At 46.8% G+C, this 20,789-nt stretch overlaps 2 protein-coding genes across 4 annotated transcripts in view; one reads left to right on the top strand and one right to left on the bottom strand.

Moving 5' to 3' along the window:
- Positions 1–1,275, top strand: part of MTFMT (mitochondrial methionyl-tRNA formyltransferase) — a 15,158-nt gene extending 13,883 nt beyond the window's left edge. The window contains exons 9-10 of the mRNA XM_009321533.1: positions 442–524; positions 846–1,275. Of these exons, the coding sequence (XP_009319808.1) occupies positions 442–524; positions 846–1,046 (284 nt within the window). The 3' untranslated portion in view covers positions 1,047–1,275. The remainder of the gene's footprint in view (positions 1–441; positions 525–845) is intronic.
- A 7,075-nt stretch (positions 1,276–8,350) lies between these two features.
- Positions 8,351–20,283, bottom strand: CILP (cartilage intermediate layer protein, nucleotide pyrophosphohydrolase). 3 transcript variants are annotated; one of them, XM_009321459.1, is made up of 10 exons: positions 20,234–20,283; positions 18,377–18,503; positions 17,038–17,121; positions 15,984–16,037; positions 14,323–14,508; positions 12,846–13,160; positions 12,628–12,736; positions 12,003–12,160; positions 8,999–11,358; positions 8,351–8,681 (listed from the first exon to the last, which is right to left on the bottom strand). In XM_009321459.1, exons 2-9 carry the CDS (start codon positions 18,435–18,437, stop codon positions 9,017–9,019), a joined length of 3,309 nt encoding a protein of 1,102 aa, XP_009319734.1. In that variant the 5' UTR covers positions 18,438–18,503; positions 20,234–20,283; the 3' UTR covers positions 8,351–8,681; positions 8,999–9,016. The 3 variants fall into 3 exon arrangements, with proteins under 3 accessions (XP_009319734.1, XP_009319732.1, XP_009319733.1); XM_009321457.1 differs by having other exon boundaries at positions 8,351–11,358; XM_009321458.1 differs by lacking the exon at positions 20,234–20,283 and adding an exon at positions 20,078–20,173 and having other exon boundaries at positions 8,351–11,358.
- Between the last annotated feature and the right edge of the window lie 506 nt (positions 20,284–20,789).

The raw sequence follows: 20,789 nt of genomic DNA, 5'->3' as shown, positions 1-20,789 counted from the left end.
TTTGTGATGATGTTGAGCGAGCAGCAGGTGTAGTCCTCTGAATCCTGAGATTGGAGGATTTTAATCCTCTAATGAGTTAGGAGATCCTCTTCTAATGCCATTGTCTGGGGATCTCTCGTGAGGAAAGCTGTCCCTGTGTACCATCGCGTAAACTGTTTTCTGTAGCAGCCTGTCGGTCTGAGAGCCTTGTGGGCCAAGCGGTGTGCCAAAGCACACAGGGCTTAGCGGCTGTTTATGGAGGAGATAGGGAGCAGCGCCAGAGAGTGACTGTTCTGATTCTACTCTGCTGACTTGGGTATAATAAAACACAGAATACAATAAAGTATTTTTGAGCAAAATAGTGACTCAAGATGATTATCGTGATTCCAAGAGACATAAGTGTTTCAAACTTTTTTGTTCTTGTTGGCATAAAAATGCAAGACAATCTTGCTTTGCTTTTAGATCAATTATTAAATGACCACGGAGCTGTTCCTGGTTCACTGCTATACCATAAAGCATCTCAAATGCTGATAGCTCGTTGCAAGGTAGGTTTTTCCCATTTGTTTTATATTCACTGCCCTAAAGATGGGGTTTTTAGTATTTATGTGTTACATAACTTTTGTCTTAATTATCCATCGTTACTCACTGAACTAGTTTAGGTTAGCATCAGTCTTTTTATTTGATACCTTGTAGAACTTTTAATTTCCATTAACAGGCTTTTCATTTGCAAGCAAGAATTTGACTTGTAATGTAAACATGATGACATTAAATAAAATGTGTTCTGTAAGCCAACCTAGTGGCAGCTAAAGATCATAATTTTAAAACATGGAAGAAGCTTACGGCCAATTTTTTGTTTTTATTTTTAGGAAGGCTGGGTTGGAATTAAAACAGTTGTATTAAAGAAGAAGCTCACAGCAGTTGACTTCTACAATGGATATATGCACTCTTGCTTCCGGAAGAACTCAAGAACAATTCATCAGGAATGCAGATTTCAAACACTCAAACTTAGCACGACAAAAAAGACTCTGAAAGAGAGGGAAATATTGGCACAGGGTGTAAAACAATAGATGTATTTTAAAATGTAGAAGATGATGTCTGTAAGTTCATAGTAATAAAAAATATTTCAATGCTCACCTATAGCATTCAACTTAGTTAAGGGCTTTCCTCCCAAAGTGTTTGGTCTTACTGTCATCTGCATGTTTTCATCATGGATTCCTGACGATACTTATTTCTCTTTCCTCGTCAAGGAGGAGAATCTCTGTGAATGCTGAAGATAGTGAATGAATTCCTGCACTGTTGGGTAATAAATTTATTTTTATACAATGTTTTCAATTTATTTTTGAGGACTTTCGGGATAATTTTCTTCAAGCACAAGTTGTGCACAGTTACTTTAATGTGGAAATGTTAAAAACTCGTGCTTCTATGTAATTCATGTGTGGTTTCACAAAAGCGAGATTCTAAGGACAGAAGCCTGTTTCGTTTCCAAATAATTTGTGTCAAATATCTTCTCATCTTTGATAGGATGTCTAGCAAAAGAGTATCCATGCAGCGTTTTTCTTATACCTTTGATATACTTATCTATGGAATATTTTCTAGTGAAATTAACGGATGGGATTTGTCTAGGATATCTGCTCTACCTCAGTTTAATGCTCATTGAGACTCCTAGGTTGTCTAGTTTGATTTTTCTTGCGGACCCTTAAACTACCTTTGTATCCCCACATTGAGGTGAATAAGTTAAGCCTTAGCCGGGAGTATCTGGCGAATCTTTTCCTGCCTGTGATAGTTTTCTTAAGAGTCAACTACTCTTGAGACAAAAACATCCCTTGCTTCTGACTGGAATTTGATGCAGCATCTTGATGTAATACCATACCTGGAGCTGTGTGCAGTTGCTCATATGCCTTTTTCGGGGTGGTTTGCTAGGTGGGGTTTTCTAAGCAGTCTGATGTTCTGTGTGATCAACCTTTCCTTTTTTGTTTTCTATTCTTGGTTGTTTATATATTTTCTTTTACCAACAATAATGTTACTTGACAAGCGACATTGTGGTGCTTGATGAATATGCTGAATAATTTTAAGCTTTGTGTTGATCTTGCAGAAGTCCCCCATATTGCACTACTAGATATTTCAATTAATTGGATAAAGGACTAGCTAATGTGCTTTATCGATATTACATACAGTTGACCCCTTTAGTTATAATATCCTGTAGTACTGCAAGTTGAATCCACATCAGAGCTCAGCTGTATCTGCGTTTAAATTGTTTCTGTTCTTAATCCCTCTGAACAACTTTGCAGTTGACTCTAAAGAGGGGGGAGATCTTGTCACGTGAAATGTTACAATCATTCTTGATTCATGGTAAATTAAATGAAATTTTATCTTTTTTTTTTTCTTTTTACCCTCTTAATCCAACAATCCTTGCCAACTGCTTAGTTACATGTGTCTTCCTGCATATTCTCGTTGTATAGTCTTAGTTTACCGGCACTTCCACTGTGCTGGAATTCAGTTTCAGTAAGTCTCAGATTTAGAAAGGGAATAAATGGAATATCCCTATTTTATTCTAATGTGAGATCTCATCCAGTTCTCTTAGGACCGTCATGTTTATTTGGGCCTGTTGACTTTGAAAATGCTGTAAATAGTAGGTACTATTTAATGTCATCCATGAATGCCAGCTGATTGTTTTTAGTCACCTGCATGTGATGTGAGCACACCATTTTGTTTCCTTTTAAATTCAGAAAAGAAAAATTTACCGTGTGTATTTGCTTTTCAATACAAGTGACTTCTTGTAATCTCATTGGTTCTGTTTCTAATCTATAAACTTGTCATTCACCTTGTTCAGTAGATATTTTTCTTTGATATCTTTAGCTTTTCTGATCAATTTCTTACCTTTCCTATTTAGTCATATTGATTATCATCTCTTCCTTCTCCTTTTTGTTTTCATATCCTAGTACATATCCTACTTAATTAATTATTTGTGTGACATCCATCCAGAAAATTCATGTTCTACTGTCATACTTTCTCTCTGATGAGAAAAGTTTTTACCGGATGAGGAGTTGTTAATCTAATCCAAGCTTTTCCTCAACCTGCCTTTGGTTAATGGCACGTATAAGAAAGAGCGTTTCATGTGAAGAACCCCAAAAACTGATGACTTTCTTACTTTCTTGTCTTAGAAGTAATGTAGCACTGTGAGGGTACCAGCAAAACAAAGACCAGCCAGATCTTAGGAGCTGCTCTAGTGTTATTTGCTCAATTTATTCTTGCTTTTTCTGAATACTACTGAAGTAAAAGCAGAGCCACTGGAGCTGTTCAGCCTTGGGGAGGCACTGTTCTGTTAGCTTCATATTTACAGCATTATCACTGAGATTTTGGAAGCCTCAAAAGGAAAAAGAAAAAAAAACCAAACAGATTTGCAGGAGTTGTGTAGGGTTGGTGTTAACAATGGTTGCATTTTGCTCACGCTCACCCTCTTCCACGTGTCCTTTAGGCTCTTCAGACTTTTCAATCCATTCATGTCTTTTCAAGCACTCACGTCTGGAACTTAAAGCTCAAGTCAGGTGTTGAATTCATGAGACTTACCAAGGTGACAGGAGCTTGACGTGCTTGGTGTGACTCACTGAATGAAAGCAAGCAAAAAATCTAGAAAAATGTGTTATATAACATGGATTAAAATGTTTCAGAAGAAGCATCTGTTGAAGCAGATGCTGCAGTATTTTTCTTTCGTTGCCATTGGTCCAACAATTAATCTGCCTCTGACAGGTTTTCCAGAACACATGATTCTCCAAGAAATCCAAGCCTGTAATCAGAGTCAAAAGCTGGAAACAACAGTAAGGTGGAAGTCAGGCTCCTGTGGAGGATTCCTCTTGTCTTTGACCGCAGACTCAAGGGTGCAATTTGTGCTGCAGAAATCATAAACCCGGCAAGTTTGTTTCTAAGCAAATGATATATTTTAGTGCTTTGCTCCCTCCTACCTACTACTTGCAAGTAAAGGTTGTGAAGTCATTTTGCTTTTACTCTGTTCAGTCTATGAAAGGTTAGTTATCACCTTATGCCAAGAGAAGGGATGGTGGATGGGTGGGTGGGGTATTTGTGGGGATAGTGGGTGGGTTTCGGGTTTTCTGGGGTTTGTTACATCACTAGTCTCAGTTGTATGGCTGCTTGCCTCGTGTATTCCCAGCTGGAGCTTCTGGGGATCAGTTATTTTTAAAGAACACTCATAGGCATCATTAAAATGCAAATATTCAGTGTTTGCTGAGAGAACATTTTCTCTAAAGCGCCTTCTCCATGGTCAGTGAGGTTTTTTGACACTAATCAGCTGTATGGTAGGAGTCTGGCCTCAGGCGTGGATTGTATCAGAAGTTGAATTAGCAGAGAAATGAATATACAAAAAAAAAAAAATCTACCCCAAACCCCACTACCACAACTTACAGATAATTTTAAGCACAAATGATAAAGAATTTTGGACTTAGGAGAAGTGAAGTATTTTAGTTAGCATGGGTGGACCCAACTTTTCTGATGTATCAGGTTCCCAGGCACTGGAAAATGAATTGTGGTTCATTATGACCTGAGCAAAATGGACGGTGAGATGCGACTCCCACAGAAATAATACAGTATCAAAAGTTCCAGCAATTTAGGCTTAAAAGTTTTTAGATGACCAAACTGTTAAATCAACTGCTTTGTTCTTAGGAATGACTTTTGAGGAAAATTGTTTGCAAGTTCTTTAACTCCCTTGCTTTTTGGAGTCTGCTCTGGCATCATAAAGTTGATAGCAAAGAACTATGTTTCTATCCTTCGCACGTCCAAAATGGCACGGAGCAAAGCAATGTTATTTCTGGGTGGCATTAGCGCTGCTAGTTGGAATATCAACTTTCAGCCAGCAGTGTCTGTATTCGATGTTAGCATCGGAGAGAATCGCCTGTAGGGTGATCTGTGCATCTCTCGCTGACCGTTTTAGACTGCGACTTGTGTGAGATCTATTGCTGTTAGTCGTTGCTGGCGGGTGGTAATTTCAGTTCTAACTAAAGCATAAAGCAACAGCGAAGAGTTTCCCCGTGTCTTTGGGGGAGTTTGAGGTGGCGTGTGCTCAGAAACCCGGTAGATGGTGCTCGCTGCACTTCTTTTAGGGAAAACCAAGGTCAGCTGGACAGAAGATCATGGAAATCTGGTAGAGAACGTCTTCAGTTAGTTGTTTAATACCAAATAATGTCTAAACCATATTGTAGCCAGGACACCTATACTTGTAATGTAGTCTTTTGATCTGTGCAGAGTTTGCTTTAAGGCTTCTCAGAATTGCTTTCTATGCAAGAGGTTATCAAAGATCAGACAGTTCTTTGTTGCTTAACAGTTAATGTCTTAGCTCCGAATAGGCACAACTTTACCCCAGTTGCTTTATGGAGGAAAACAGGGTAAGATTAATTTAGTTTTTTATGGAGGAAATCTTTGGCATGCTATTTTTGACATGGTAGAGAAGCTTATAAAGGGAATTGGTGTTCCCCAGGCAGCTGTTAGCCAAAATGTCTCTTTGGAAACTTCGCTTTCACCTAGCTCTGTAGGGATTTAACTTGGTAAGTAATGAAAATCTGATTATTTTTGCAGAACAGACAAAACAAAAATGGGGCATTCACTGCTGAGGTGTGGAATAGCATGTCAGGGTTGACTCTGGAACACAGACATGGTGATTCAATCCCCAGTACCACTGCTGAGGTCAAGTACAGCCACCCTAGCAATTGGAAGGTGATACTAGCAAAATAAAACATCTGTCCTCTTCTCGGACGAGAGAGGGAAAGTAGCAGAGGTATTCATAGACCCAACATCCGCTATGGCTCAGTTTAAGACCACTGACGCCAAATTACTGGTAGAACTGCAAAACGTTTGGGCACCAGAAGGGCTCTGGTGTTGGATATGGATGATTTCATCTTGGATTTCAAATAAATGTTAGAGGGAGTGATATTTCCTAGGATGCTGGTGACTCGCAGTTAGATGCATCTGTTTCATGATCTGAAACCTTAATACTCCCCCTGCTTCCTAGGAAACCTCTTTATTCCTGTTTTCTGCTGAATAAATTACAAATAAACAAAAAGTGTAAGTGACTAATCACAGGAGTACTTGAGTCTTTTTAAAAAGTTGATTGCAAAATCCCTGAATAATTTGAAGGTTGAGACTAGACAAGAATCTCTCTCCTTTTGTTTATCCTAACTGCTGATGGCCTGATAGTTTCTGGGAAGCAATATTTTCCCTTTCTTAAAAACAGGAGGAGGGATAGGTCACTAGATTTGTCTGAGGGTTGGAAATTAAGTGACCTTAATGGAAGATGCTTTGCCATTAGCAGCAAACCTGCTGACGTTTAGGAGCCAGGTCTCCTGCTTCAGCCTGTTTCTCAAGGTTGGTGGTCCGAAGGCTAAGGTCGAGGGAGGAGCTGAGTCCCAGCCTTCCTGCATTCCTCCAGCTGATGCTCTCCTTTGATATGTGGGAGTGTGGATTAGGTTTCAGGTTGCAGAAAGGACATTGCCATACACTGACCATAAACACAAGCTGGAGAAGTCAGAATTGACATTGAACTATACCGTAAAACTTGTGTGAGTGGTGGATGCCAGGACCTGCTGTAGCTTTTCTCCTGTATAAACTTTCTTAATGTATTTGGCATGGTGGCTATCGGTAATGACGAAGTGTTAGCACTGAGTGGTTGTTGTTGGGCCAAGGTTGTTTTCTGTTGATAGTGCTTAAGCACCTGTGTTTGAAACCTCTCTGTCTTGCTCTGTATCCAATGTACTCTGCCAGCAGCCTCCTCCGAGAGCTCAGGGACTCAGTGAGTGCAGAGATTAGTTTGTTCCTCCAAGTCGGAGTTAAACTGCAGTGGGGGACAGTTTGGGGAAACTTGGAGAGCTTCTTGCTGTTTCAGGCTGTAGGGCTGTGACCATTTCATTCCTGTTAAATGTGCATTTCTCCCCAAAAGGAAGAGCCCTGTACTCTGCTGTGTTTGGCTCTGGCAAGTCCACATGCAGCACAGGGGTGAGATCCCCAGCCTGCTTTCATCCTGGTTGGTCTGTAGAAGTTATTGGTGTTACTTCACCCTCAAAGTGATGAAACTAAGTTTGGGATTTGGCTGTCTGTCTGCAGAGGAGGAGGGGAGCAGAGGGAAGAGACATTTCTCTGTGAGTCTGCAGCGCAAGCCAAGAGCTCTGTGGGAAGGTTCGAGCTAATGCTCCCCCCTGGCTGCCTTGGCCCCAGCTCACGCCAAGCCCTTGCAGCAGACTAGACACAAAAGAAAACACAGAGAGTCTAAATTCATTGGTATGAAGAGGATGTGCCAGAGTATTCCACAGCTCTTCCTTTTCTGCTTCTCTTTGATAACTGTCAATTTGCATAAAAACATGGATTATTAAGGATTTTTTTTACCTTTTTAAGCATAATTCAGACTGCATAGGCAGTCAGTCCTGCACAGCTCTGTGTTTAATGCCTGGGATGCCCTGTGTCAGACCTGAGAACCTGTTCTGAAGCTTGCTAAAGGCTGTTGAAAGATTACCCATGCCCTTAACAGGCTGTAGGTAGGACAACATAGACCTAGAACTGGCTTCATACCCATAGGAGGGGATCGGGTAGGAGAGGGAAATCCACGCTTGAGCATGTGTTTGAATTCCATTTTTCATCTAATAGCACTGCCCACCTTTTTGTGATCTCTCAGTGGAAATTTTGGTGTTGGGAGTCTTGCTGGCTTGCCTGCACTCCAAAAATTTATTGCCAGTGGTATGTTTGGATGTAAACACAGGATGTCTTCTGTGCTGGTGAGGTCCTTGATTCCATGCTAGAAGTAGTGGGGGTTTGATAGGGCAACTTAATAGGTCACTTGGAGATGGGTCACTGCCTGTCTGACGCCTTCTGTGGCCATTTGTACCTTCAGCTAAGAGCAGCTTCTTGCCCAGCAGCGTCCTGCTCGCTGCTGCTGAATGAGGAGGGCAAGCCTGTCTCCTCCTGGTCTCTGCACCTCCCAGCCTTGCTCTGCATTGCCTGGTTTCCTATCATCCTTAAAGCACGGGTTCCCAGCCCTCTCTTCCCCCCCATCTTGTCCCACTCTGGAAGCCCTGCTGCTGTCTCCTCAGTTCATCCCTTGCCCCGACCTGCTGCTCCACTTTTCCCAGCACTGTTGCTGTCTCCCCACATCTCGAGCTGGGGACAGATTCCCTGACCGCAGCATGCCGTGGCCAAGCCCTGGACCCGGGGGAGCACCAGCTACCCACCAAACCCCTCACCCATACCCAGGGTCAGTCTCACATCGGTAAAGCTGTGACCTGTTTGTGAACAGAAAGGTGCAATTTTGCAGGTTATTTGGTCAGCTCTAGATGTGGTTTACTTGGGCATGTCAAACACAAAAGCAACACAGCATTGTCGAAGTTACAAAATTACTTTTTTTATTAACCTACCCTATCATAGAGCATGGATTTTCTTGTCAAATAATGCAAGAAGCAAGAGACAATTGTTGTTTTATCCATGTGGAGCCTACAAATCCACATGGCTTCTTCGTACTATCGAGCATGTGAGTTTTTAGAAATGCAGCTGCCAGTAGTTTAGCTTGAATACAGTCATTCTAAAACAAGCTAGAAATAAATAAAATACTTACATTTCAAGTACAAAACCTTGCAGTTGAATTCAGTATGAGGAAATCAGTTTATTCCTTTTCATGTTACCAACTATTGTACAGGTACTTGGGCTGGCAATGTCTGCAGATGCAGAACAGAAGAATATTTTATGTACATGACTTAATGGAATTATGTGTTTAGTCTTCCCTTTAGGCTATCATGTGAAGCTGTTTAATGTCAGGCAGAAAGAAGATTTTTATGGATGCATTTAATAAGACACGAACCCACTACTGCTACTGGACCCCAATTTTTGCCTGATGTCTTTCCTTTCTGGTGCAGAAAAAAAAATGCACCTTAATTATGTCTCAAAAGTAATGACACCTACCAGCTTTGAATTAGGTTATTAGCAGGTAGATGTTACTTTCAAATTGTATTTAATCAAGTGCGATTGACTTTACCAAGGCTCCTGTACAGCTCTAGTATGTGGGAGAACGTTGACCTCTCATCGGGATCCTGCCTTGGCTGGTTCGGCGGCTTGCCGTCTGCCTTCGGTACGCGGGGCTCTCCCCTGGCAGAACCAGCATGGACTGCTGGCCCGAGTTCCTCTGAGACTGGAAGATGCTCTGCTCCGCTGCGCTCCTCTCTGAACAGGTGAAAGTCAATCCAACGCCGATGTTGCTCTTCATAGTTCTGGAGGTGCCATCGGATGTGCCATCGAAACACCTGCCCAGGGCGATTTCCTTGGCGATCCTCGGGTCTTGGTCAGTGACGGTGTAGATGCCATAGTTGTGTCCCAGCGGGTCGAGAGGAGCCAGCATTGTGTACTCACTGGAGTCGTTGTTTGTAGCCATGGGGAGGTGGTTCACCAGGTACTCGTGGAGCATGCTGTTGACGCTCTCTCGGCGGCAGCTGCCTTGTGGGACCACTTTCACAAGCGTGCGGTCCACGCGGTCTTGGTCGAAGAGCATGCCGCTGCACTTGAACTCCAGGCAGGCTGCTGACACGTCTGGCTGCTTGGAGTCACGAATGCTGCGGACGTCCCTGATGCCATAGAGCCTGCCAATGGTACGTGGGTGCGTCCCACCCATGTTCCGAGACCTTACGTTCACCTCTTGGGGACCGTTTATTTTTACTTTAATGTAGCAGGCCCTAAATTCCATGGGCTTGGGCCACCATGCCAGGTAGTCATCGGTCCAGCTCATAAGGTCATCTTCACTGAAGGGAACGGTGTTGTAGTCGTACTGGTCTCCCTCTATCCTGTAAAACCTGAAGTGAGCAGCGTTTTGTGGAGCTTCCTCACATTCTCTTAGGTTTTCATAGGCATAAATAGGGCCATTGTTCTCTTCTGGGGAATTAGGGCTTGGCTTGGCCATGTTAATGCTGAATGCTGTTTTCTTAGTGCTAGAGTCCTCGTGGTCTGTTCTCCTGTAGTTGAGCTTGTTGAGGTATGGCTGTGGGACCCCAATAGCGTTAGGGTTGAGTTTGGGAGCGGAGGACACGGCTTCGAGCTCTTCGCCCCCCAAGCTTGCCAAGATATAAGCTGCATAGGCCTCAGGGTTTTTTTCATTGCAGAAGGCAGGCACGCAGGCGCCGTTGGGACCGGTGACCACGCTGTCGAAACGGCCCCATGCTCTGGGGTTGGAGGAGAAACCTGGTTCTGGTTCCGTGTTTATAACAGAAATCACAACCCCTTGGATCTGCTCGCTTTGCAGAAATCTCTCGCTTCTGTACGCTCGGACTTTGATGTAGCACCGTCTGCTCTCTGGGACGTCCAGGTTAAAAAGCCGCCTTTCTTTGATCTCCATGTTCCCAACCAAAAAAGTTCTCTCCTCCCTTTTGTGCCGTCTGCTTTTCTCAAGGTTGAAGTCCCCTTCTTCCTCCCATAATCCTGTCTCCGGGTTCAGCGACCAAAGCTTCATCTCTTGCTGGTGCTCTGGCATCTTGACCTGAGCAGCGTCCAAATGAACTTTCACCTCCTCTGCGTTAAGAGACTCGGTGCCCTGTTCATCCGTGAAGTCCACGGAAAACATGCCATACGTACGGAGCGGGAATACGTCTCCTTCCTCGTCTACAAAGTTCAGGTCACTTTGTGTCACAGGGGCTGTTGAGATGTTTCTTGGGTCCAGAAACGTCACACTGGCTTTCACTTTGCCTCTGTAGGCTTCTCCATTTTTCCTGTAAAATGCATTGGGAGGGATTTCTAATTCGGCGATTGGATCATCTTCTTCCACTTCTCCCAAGGAAATCACGTTGGTTTCAGTGGACTCCAGCATAACAGGGGCTTTCTTTCTTAGAAGCTTGATCTCATGAAACACAGCACCTCCGTTTTCCTTGAAGGGCAGAACTTTTGTTGTGTTCACAAACTTCTGCAGCCGATCGACGAAAGTTAGAACCAGTCTCTCCGTGTCTGCTGGGATGTGGATGGAGAAGGTTCCCTTGTAGCCGGTCATACTCACTCTCTTGTTCCCCATGTAGATGTGGCCAAACCTCAGTGGCTCACCGTTATCTGCCGCTGTGGCTCTGCCTCGAACTGTTATTTTGGTCTCGATGCATTTTTTGCAGCCACATTCTATGACTACTTTAGTGGGGAGCGTGTACCCGTTGCAGGAGATGTCTCTGGTTTCCATCTTGGACACCCCGCAGCAGTAGGCGACATTGTCCTTACACCGGAGTCCCTTATCCAGCTTCCCAGCGCAGGTCTTTGCTGGGCACTTGCCCACGTCGTAGTAGAAGGAGTTGGTTGCTTTTTGGAAGCAGTCATGTGGAAGTCGGATGAGGTGGCTTTGGGGTTGGGAGTTGCAGGCTGCCTCTTGTCTTCCTGTTGAATAGGATTTCTTAATGAGCAGCATGAAATAATTGTACAGTCATCACTATGTGATCTGAAACACTCAGAGCTAAACATTGCTTCCAATAACAGTGAGGTTTTTGCAGCCATAAAACAGATGTTTTGCAGGATTTTGGTTGGCTGAATTCATCTGTCCTCCGTTTCGGTGAAGCAGGTGCTCATCTTTAACTTTAGGTACCTGATTAAGAGCAGTGCTGTTTGCAGGAGCGTCCCAGCTCCTGCTTACCCACCACTGCCATCCAACCCACCCTCAGCTAGATGTTCTGCAGCTGCCTGGCTTTTTGGCTATGGACAGACCAAAATGTGTCCCAGCGTTTAAAAAAAAAAAACCAAAAACCAAAAAAACCAACAAATATTCACGTGTCAGGCTGCAGGTACGTTGAGAAATCTGCTGAAACTAACAGACTGAGCTTAGCAGGTCACCTACAGAGCTCCAGTTTGTAGAGAGCATCTGGTTCATAACCAGCTTAGACAAGCTTATCTGCTAACGAATGCATGAAATAAACGCCAAATATTTTTCCTGCGACTTCTCTTTCCTGCATGTATCACAATTTCTGGTTTCTGCACCCCACCATCTCCCCAGCTGCTCTTAGAGGATCACGCGCATTTTCTCTTACCTATGACAGCAAGCTTGGCAGATTGGGACTTTGCCGACCCCCCGGCACTGCTGGCCTTGCAGAAATATTCTCCTGACTGGTCTCTGTTCAAGTTCTTCAGAATCAGGTTGTTTTTATATTTGTATAAGGAAGGATCCAGCAGTGAGCCGTTGTGGTACCTGCCAGGAACAGGCAGGCAGTTAAGGGGACAGAGACTGACTGCCTGGCCGGAACAGAGTGATGGCCTAATCCTGCATCCTGCCCTGTGGATTTTGCCACATCTCTTGCCTCAGTTTCCCCATTTGTAGTCTGGCTAGGCGGCATCACCTAAAAGTTATTCCCCTTCCCCTGGCAGTACTGAGATGTGGCTGCTGGGTGGCTGCCAGTTGTGCCTGCTGAGGTTTTTCAAACTCTTACTTGTATTTTTTTTTTCCAGTAAGTCCCTCTGCAGACGACATTACTGCACCTGCGAGAAATGCCAGCTCTGCACATCTCGAGGAAACCATCATTTCCAGCAATCAGTTCTCGGTGTATTTAGCTGTTTTATAGCTAAAAAAAATACCTTTATGGAGATGGTAAGGAGATAAAAATTGAAGGGACTGTGGGACAAGTAAGATTTCTGTCCGATCCAACTAGAGTTTCTTACCAGAGGTAGCGGTCAGGGGCCGGGCTCCCGAGGGCATCGCAGCAGAGCGACACGCTCTGTCCCACTCTCCTCGCTTTGTCCTTGGGGCTCCTGAAAACATAGGGTTTGCCTGCGGGAGGAGGAAAAGGCCATCTCGTTACTCTTCCCCTCCTAAAAATCACAGATTATTTCTGATTAGTGCATAAAGGCTGCTGCATTCCCCGCCTCTTTGGGGCTACCTGATCGTTGCAGCTGCACTTGGATTGCCAGGTTTCTTCTGTTGCTCTCAGGCATGGTGACAGTCGCTGTTGCGTATTTAGCCTTCTTTATTTTAAGGGTGTTTTTGCCATCGGGGCAGACTCCTGGGATCCTAAACATGCCCCTGTTGTTGGCTGTTGTCAACAGCTTGAGTTTCTTGGCTTGCAGGTAGACCCGGGCATCAGCAGCAGGCGACCCATCCTCAAGGGAGACCTTTCCGTGCAGGGTCGCATCCTCGCACATGCAGGTGTCGCAGTCGGCGTTGACGTGGCCCATGGGGCAGGTGATATTGCAGGCTGGAGGAGAGGTACGCAGGTCAGAAAGCAGCCCCAAGTCCCTGTAACGCTCACGGCACGGTCTTGTGTCTGCTTTTAATTTAGATGCAATAAAGCAGATACTGCATAAGGAATAAGTTGTATCCAAAACATATTTTTACTGATTATCAACAGCTGTGCATTAGAAACACAGGGATGATGTCGTTTTGAACCTGACAATTAGTAGAAAGCAGGCACGTGGATATAATTACAGCTAGGAACTGTTATTTACCTTCCCCAAAGGGCTGAATTTCAGGGAAATTTGAATCCAGATCAGCATGTGAGCTCTTAGCTCAACCCTGGCAAAATTACAAATCCAAATGCATTAAACTTTGTAGGTTTCTGTTACCAACTCATGCCCAAAAGTCATTACTTTGGTCTATCTTAAAAGCTGTCTCCCCTTATTCAACGGTATCCTGGCTTGGGCAAGACACAGGTTCATTGCCAAATGAGTATTATCTGATGGATTTAACGAATGGTCTCCCAAACAATGATTCTGAAACATTTTCATTACTTATAGTGATTAATCCTAAATAATAATCTCTGTCTCTTCCCAGTGCAAGGGCTCAGGTAATTCCTTTTACAATCACAGAGCATCCCTGTACAGTAGCTACCTGATAATTTTTTTAAGAGCTGGAAATAAATGGAAGAAATCAGGGAAAACCTGAAACAACTTTCCTGGAGAAAACATGAGCTATTTCCAGAGTGACTTGTTTAAAAGGGGATTATAAGAATAATATAATTAATTACAAGCCCCTTTAGCAGGGGCTGTGGCAATTCAATATTCCCAACTCTCCTCCTTCCTGGAGACTGCATGGAGTAGGCAGCTGCCTGCAATTGCTGACTCCATCTTGAGAGCTGCTGTTACAACATGATTAACGGGATTTTTCCTATATCCCCAGGATCTTTATGGGTCCCTGATGATTCCCAATATCTGGATCCTCCCCTCATCTTGCTATTTGGCTATAAACTCCCCATGCTCTGCTCCCTTAGTACTCTCCAGCCCTGCTCTGGAAGGTGCCGGCATCACAAATTCTGGCAAGGGATTGAAAGATGGTAAAACGGCGGTGAAGGGAGTATAACGCCTACGCAGTGGTGAGGTCAGGACGTTGTCCCCTGCCCTTAAGTGAGGTTATAGGAGCACCTGAGCAAATATGTCCAATGCAGAGCCGCCCTTCCTCAGTTGCTTCATTACAGTGCATGCCCCAGAGGCGCTCAGCTAGGCAGGACCTGGTACGCTTCTGCACGCCGGTTTGGCCACACTTTCCTGAGCACTCGCTCCATTTCGACCACGGAGACAAAAACTGTTTTGAATCTTGCACCAGCGGACCTTGAATAACATCAGCAGTGTGTTACTGAGATGCACATTACACGTATGGCTGCCCGAAAACGGGCAGTTGGTTTCTTAGCAGCTTCTATATAGCTCAGACGATGCATTTGGATATTACACACCACATGGATTAAACAAACTCAAAGCATGTTCAGGGAGCTGGGAAATAAAGCACGAGAAGGCGCCTGAATGCTTCTGACTTAATTCCCCACAGGCTACCAAATTCGAGATGATTAAGATAAACTCGAGGGGAGCAAAGTGCACGCAGCTCATGCTTAGTGTTGAATAACTTTGGCTTAAAGGAAATCAAACACACATTGTCATTTAAATGCTGTCTGAGAGGCAACGCTCGCCTACGTTTCAAATGTGGTTAAGTAAAAAAAAAAACAAAACAAAGAGGGTAAAATTGTTGGTATGATCATGTTGAATGTCTTTACCCATACTTCAACATATGTTCTCTATAGGGGAAGCGTGTGTCCTATTGCAAGCACCAGTTTTACTGTGTGCAAACAGAAGCCTAAGATGCTACTGAGCAGGCTGAGCGTGTTAGGGGCCAGCTGATTAGTAAAACACGAAGAGGGTTTATTGAGAGTTTAATATGCGGTTAGATTTTTTAAAGGAATTTCTTTAACCGGGCTGCTAGATGGTATTAATTTAAGCTGCTTTGAATGGATGAGTTATACTCCAAGTCTGTGGTTTGGGTTTCTTTTTAAATGACAATGTTCTAGTAATGTTTATGAGGATGCGCTTGTGACTAAAGTTTCTAAAAATGAGTTCTCTTGGAAATGTGTGCCATGTCATCTCCCACACCTACTCTTCCACCCGATTTGTAATAAACCAGGTCGGGTTATTTCCTAGAAAGGCAGACAGACACACGGCTGGACTATTTGAATAGTGATGGTCAAAACCAAAGCCCTGGCTTACAAAAGCAGGTGGCTGGAAAAGACCATTTAAATGAGAGCAGCCATGGAAACATCATGTCTGGTTTGCAGTGAGCACTTGGCTTAGATGGGCAAGTTTTTAATCTCAATGTTGGCACGTTGGCATCTCCAGTTCAGCATCCCAAGTGGTGCATCCATAGACCTTATTTAGTAATTTGGGGGATGCAGGAGGAGGTTGGCTTAGGGATGTGGTCACATCCCAGGCAGCACATGGATAAATGCTTGTCTGCACTTGCCCCAAGCAAAAATTTAACATGCAACAGATTAAAGTGTCTGTCTTTAATCTCAGTAAAGGGGTCTCAGTAAAATCTTAAGCTTGTTTGGGATTGGCTGCTTTAATCTGCAGGGCTGGTGATGATAAGAAAGGAGGAGGGGAGTTCTGTGGAGGAAAATGGCATTATATGGCTCTGGGTAGCACCTTGACAGCAGAAAAAGCAGAAAGCGGAGGTCGAGGGAGAAGCCGAGGGGTCGAGCACTGCTGGGGACTGGGGGAGGGACAGGGCTACCGCGTGGCACCGGCCTGCAGGAACGTACTGCGTCTGGTGTAGGCGAAGGTCGGGTCTCTGCGGCGAGAGCTGCTCCTCGTACCTGTGGGCAGAGGACGCGTGAGGTGATTCGGGCAGGGTTTGCCTGCTCCCTGGCTGAGCAGCAGTCTCTCCCGCTGGCCGGGCTGCATAGAACCTGGCTGCTCAACCCGACTAGGTCTGGCACACCCTCTCCCAGAGGCAAAAACTGAGTTTACAGCTCACTGCTGCCAAGGGCAGATGGTTTAGTTTCCAATTGCATTGGTCAAAACCTCAAGATTTTGCTTTACTTCTCTCTAGAGAAGCAGGGGTCACCCACTGCTCTGCAAGTCCCAGCCTCAGCATCGCTGCCTTGTGGCATCCACTTTGAGGAGAAAACAATTTTCCTGGTGGTTTTCCTAAAAGTACCTCTCAGCAGGTGGAGGGGACCTCTCTCTGAGTGTCCGTGTTTTCGGTGCTTTGATTCTCTCCAGCAGCTAAGAGCTGCTGGGAGCAGGATGGAAGGCTGGGAAAGTCCCCTAATCCCTCGGCTACAGCATCAGCATGTCCAGCCCTTTCAGTTCCTGCTGGAATTTAAATCTGGAGCCCTGGGCAGTAAAGCTTGAGGGGTCGGGGTATCTCCTGGGGATTAACGAACAGAGTGGGCTCTGCGGGTAATTAATGCCCCAAGGGCTTTAATCCTAAAGCAGTGGTGTCGCAAACTGCCCCGGGCATGGGGACGGGCTGGGCAGGGGAAAGGCAGGTCGGAGGATGTGCTTGCCCATCCCTGGGCTCTCCCTGCCCTCCCAGCCCAGCGAGGGGCCGCGCGTGCCCTGCGCGGGAGTTGGAGCTGTGGTCACGCACTTGACCTTCACTTTTCCAGGAGAGGAGCCAACAGCGTGTGTCAGCAATAGTCAAAACCCTACAGGAGGTTGCAGATGATTAACATTTATTCCATTGCCTAAATGTCCTCATCTACTCAAATAATATTGTTAGGTTGTAAATTAAGGCTGAAAAAAAAAATACGCGTGCAAACACCCTTTGTCCCGGCGAGGGAAAGCCGCCCGAGCTGGGAAATAACTTACTCTCCAAGCTGAGCATTACCAGCGGGCTGAAGGTTTTCTGTCCTATCTGGATCCTGCCGAGGGCTGGTTTCAGAAGCCTTTGACCTAAGGGTCAATAAATTAGATATTAAATTAGATTAATAATAAATTAATTAGATTCAAGGGTTTGGGCATCCTTAGGCCAGGTTTCAGATTTCCCTTTGAGTTGTGGCTGGTTAGAGCCGCCGGTTAAACCTGTGGGATGCAGCGCAGGAGATGACAAGTGAAGCGTGTGACAGATGTCCCACAGCATCACTGCGGCTCAGGTATGATGCAAATTTGCCATTTCTCTTATCACCCATGAAAAACTTTTTTGTGCTTTCTGTGTTGGAGCAGCTCAGATCAAATCATCTTTTTATAGCTGGAGATATAAAATATATCCTGCCTCTCCCTGTGTGGGAAGAAATGAACCTGAGGTGGATGAGGTTGGTTGTCGCTATGGGACACAGACAGGTTTCTGCACTTGCTGGCTGCCTGCGTGCCCGAGGGGAGCTGGTGGTCGTGGCTGGTTCCTGGTGTGCTTGCTGGGACCAGTCCTGTTTAAACTGGGGAGCTAAGCCTGAAGTTGCCCAGCACCGGCTCTCACCCGTGCCCAGCTCCTGGGGACTCAGCAGGGCTTCTGGGCACATCCCAAGCAACAAATTGACTCTCCCTGTTCTTATCCCCTGGCGTCTGGCCAGAGCACTTCAGGGCAAAATTCATCTATAGCCTCAGAAAACAAATCCAAAGAGCCTGCAAAGAGGTTTTCTCTGCAAGACCTGCTGGAGCAGAGGAGCAGGTTGCTTATCACTCAGCGCTTTGGTATGTGTGGCCCACCAGAGCCAGCAGCGGACAGATCCTGCTGCTCCCAAGCATCTTTTCCTGGAGAAGAGCAATGTTGCTGCTTCCCAATGGCTTGGCTCGAGGCTGGGGTTGTTCTGTGCTCAGGCGATGGATAAGGCACCAACCAGGGTGGGTCTGCTCGGAGCAGAGGGGAGCCAGGATGGGAGCCTGGGAGCGGGCTGGACACCGTGGGGTCTTGGGGTGGTAGGCAGGGATGGTCCCAGCACGGCCAGTGGGCAGGGGAGCTCATCCCTGGTCAGCCAGAGGCTGGCTGACTCGCAGATGGGCTTTGCCTGTGCTCCGGGGGCTGGACGGGCGCCAGCCCTCGTCTGGAAGTCATTTGGCCGGGCGAATGCCACAGTGACCCAGAGCAGCGCCCGGCATCGGTGTCGGGCCTGTGTCTGCTGGCTCAGCAGCCACCAGCAGACGTGCCTTCATTCCAGTGTGCCCGCAGGCAGGGCACAGCACAGTGACAGGAATAGAAATGTTTAACCTTCACCTAAAATGGATGTGGCTCCCAGGAGGAGGAGGAGGAGGATCCATCCTTTTGCAGTGATCATCGTTGTCTCCAGAGGTGACCAGGGGCTTCTTGGAGTATCCGCAGCCGTCCTGCACCTTCCCCAGACCTGCGGAGACAAGCCCAGCCATGCCGAGGCTCACCCAGGGTCCTGCCGCCTTCAGGGAGCTTCTCCCAGGCTGAACCAGTCCAAAACACACCGTGGGGCCACTTACACCCCCTGCCCACCCACCTACCCCCAGCAGCCCCCCCACTTACCCCCTGAGCGGGGAGCAGCAGGGGCTCCACATTTGCACTCACATCCCCTCCGCTTCTTGCCATTGCGTCTGAGCCGCAAGCCCAAATCTATTCTGCAGAGCAGTGCTTTGTAATGACACCTCCTCAAAGCGCCTTTTAACAGCTTAAATATTTCTGCAGGGATGCTCTCGCAGCCCACACAGCTCCATGGGCCCCCTGGCACCCTGCTCTGCCCCCCACATGAGCAGGAACATCTCCATGCCTCCATCCCTCCGCCTGCAAACTGGGCTTAGTGTGAGGATAATGGCTCATCCCAGTACATCCCAGGAGTGTGGGGAGGGGGAAGGCTCCTGAGTGCCTCTGAAAATGGAAAATCCCGTGCACAAGCCAAGCCTTCACTGCAAATGTGAGCAAGAAGCCAAATATTTTCCTTTTTTTGCACGCAGAGATGAGGGACTGAGGCTTTGTGTTGCTCTTCCCCAGCTCAGCGACTTCAGATCTTGTTTTAGTGAGTCCCTTAGCCCTGCGGCTTCAAGCATTTGGGTATTTAATTTCTGAAGGTACCCATGGAGCTGGTGTTATCCTGACTGATGCCAGCTGGAATTAAAGGTGCTTTATTTTATGTGCCCCAAATTAATGAACTTTGGGGGGGGGGGAATATTGCCTCAGCCTTTTAGTGCCTCAGTTTACCCATAAAATGAGGCTTATAAAGAGCAGCCGGCAGTGAGAACACCCTGTTATTTGTAAGGGGTATTAGCCATCCCCTTTGAGAGCGGGGAATGTGGGACTAGGAAATACTTTGATTATGGCTCAGCAAATCCCAGTCAAGCAAAAATAACAAGCAACACATGAGCAGTGTTTTGTGGGCTTACGGCAGGGTCGTGAACTCTCAGCCAGACAATAACCAGGAAAAATTAATCCAGGCTGAAAGCCTGTTTCCCACTCAGTGGCTATTTTGGGAGCCGGCTGTGATTTGTTTGGTGCTTCGTTTGGAATGGGATGCGTCCCTCTTTCCCCAGGACACGCGATGCCGGGAAAAGGGGGGTTCAAGCAGCCGGATCCCAGCAGTGGGGAGGGTTCGGCATCGCCTGCGTCCCCTCTCTGGCAGGGGGCTGGGGGAGCCGGCGCGGGCCGGAGACACAGGAGCTCGGACCCCGCGTAAGCAAAGCACTGTCCCCTCCCAAACCCCCCGGCTCCGGCTGTCCCCATAACCCTACCCAAACCCATTAGCTGGGATGAGGAGGGGAGAAGCGGGACGCATCCCCACCGATGTTCTCCAGCACATAGCCTCTGCACCTTCATCTGCCCATCAATTAATTTCCACCTCGCCCTCAATCACAGCTGCTTTTAATTACGCCACCTTAATAACACAGCAAAATTATATAACCACTAGCTGCGATGAAGGGGAAAAACTTAGCAGGGTTGGGTTTTTTTTTTTGCTCTTACCTACAAAACGCATAAAAACTCCAATTAAGGAAAGTCTCGTCCTCTCACCGCGGAGCCGCCAGCCGAGCTGGGGTCTGGGGGCGAGGCGAGGGCTTGTCAGCCACGGGTTAAGGGATTTGCAGCCAGTTGGAAAGAAGAGAGAGAGTTGCAGCTTACCGAAACCTCCCCTGCGCTGCCGCTGCCGCGGGCCCGGGCGGCGCGCGAGCCCCCCCGCAGCCGAGGCGGCGAGGTCGCTTATATAGCCCGGCGTGTAGCTTAGGCGATGGCAGCGAGCCACCAGCCGCCGAGCAAAAACAGATCGGACGAGCGAGGAAACCGCAGGCTGAATAATCCCTTAACAAGGTGATGGTAAACACAAACTCTCGTCGAAACCGTAGCTACCGGGGCTGGCTGCAATGCCACGGCATGGTAGGGTGCTGCCGGCGGCGGGGCAGGGCATGGTGTGTGTACCACATCCCGGTGTGGGCCACCGCATCCCGGCACGGCACCGTCACTGTTAGGGGTTCGCCCTGGGTCCAGATCCCAAATAGGTGCTGCTGAGCGTTGAAGATGGAGTTACAGTGTACAAGCACACAGTGCAATGAGTTTCGGGGATGCTTTTTGGCTCTCGCCCAGTCCAGGACAAACACAGTGCCCACTCAGCGTTGCCCGTGGGGTTCCCACGTTTCGCAGGCGTGGGGCAGGGCTTGGCTCGGTGCCACCCCCTGCACTG

This window comes from Pygoscelis adeliae, unplaced genomic scaffold (genome assembly GCF_000699105.1).
Source record: "Pygoscelis adeliae isolate BGI_AS28 unplaced genomic scaffold, ASM69910v1 Scaffold13, whole genome shotgun sequence".
Taxonomy (NCBI): Eukaryota; Metazoa; Chordata; class Aves; order Sphenisciformes; family Spheniscidae; genus Pygoscelis; species Pygoscelis adeliae.
The sequence above is the reverse complement of the archived record's forward strand: the minus strand, read 5'-3'. Positions and strand labels throughout refer to the sequence as shown.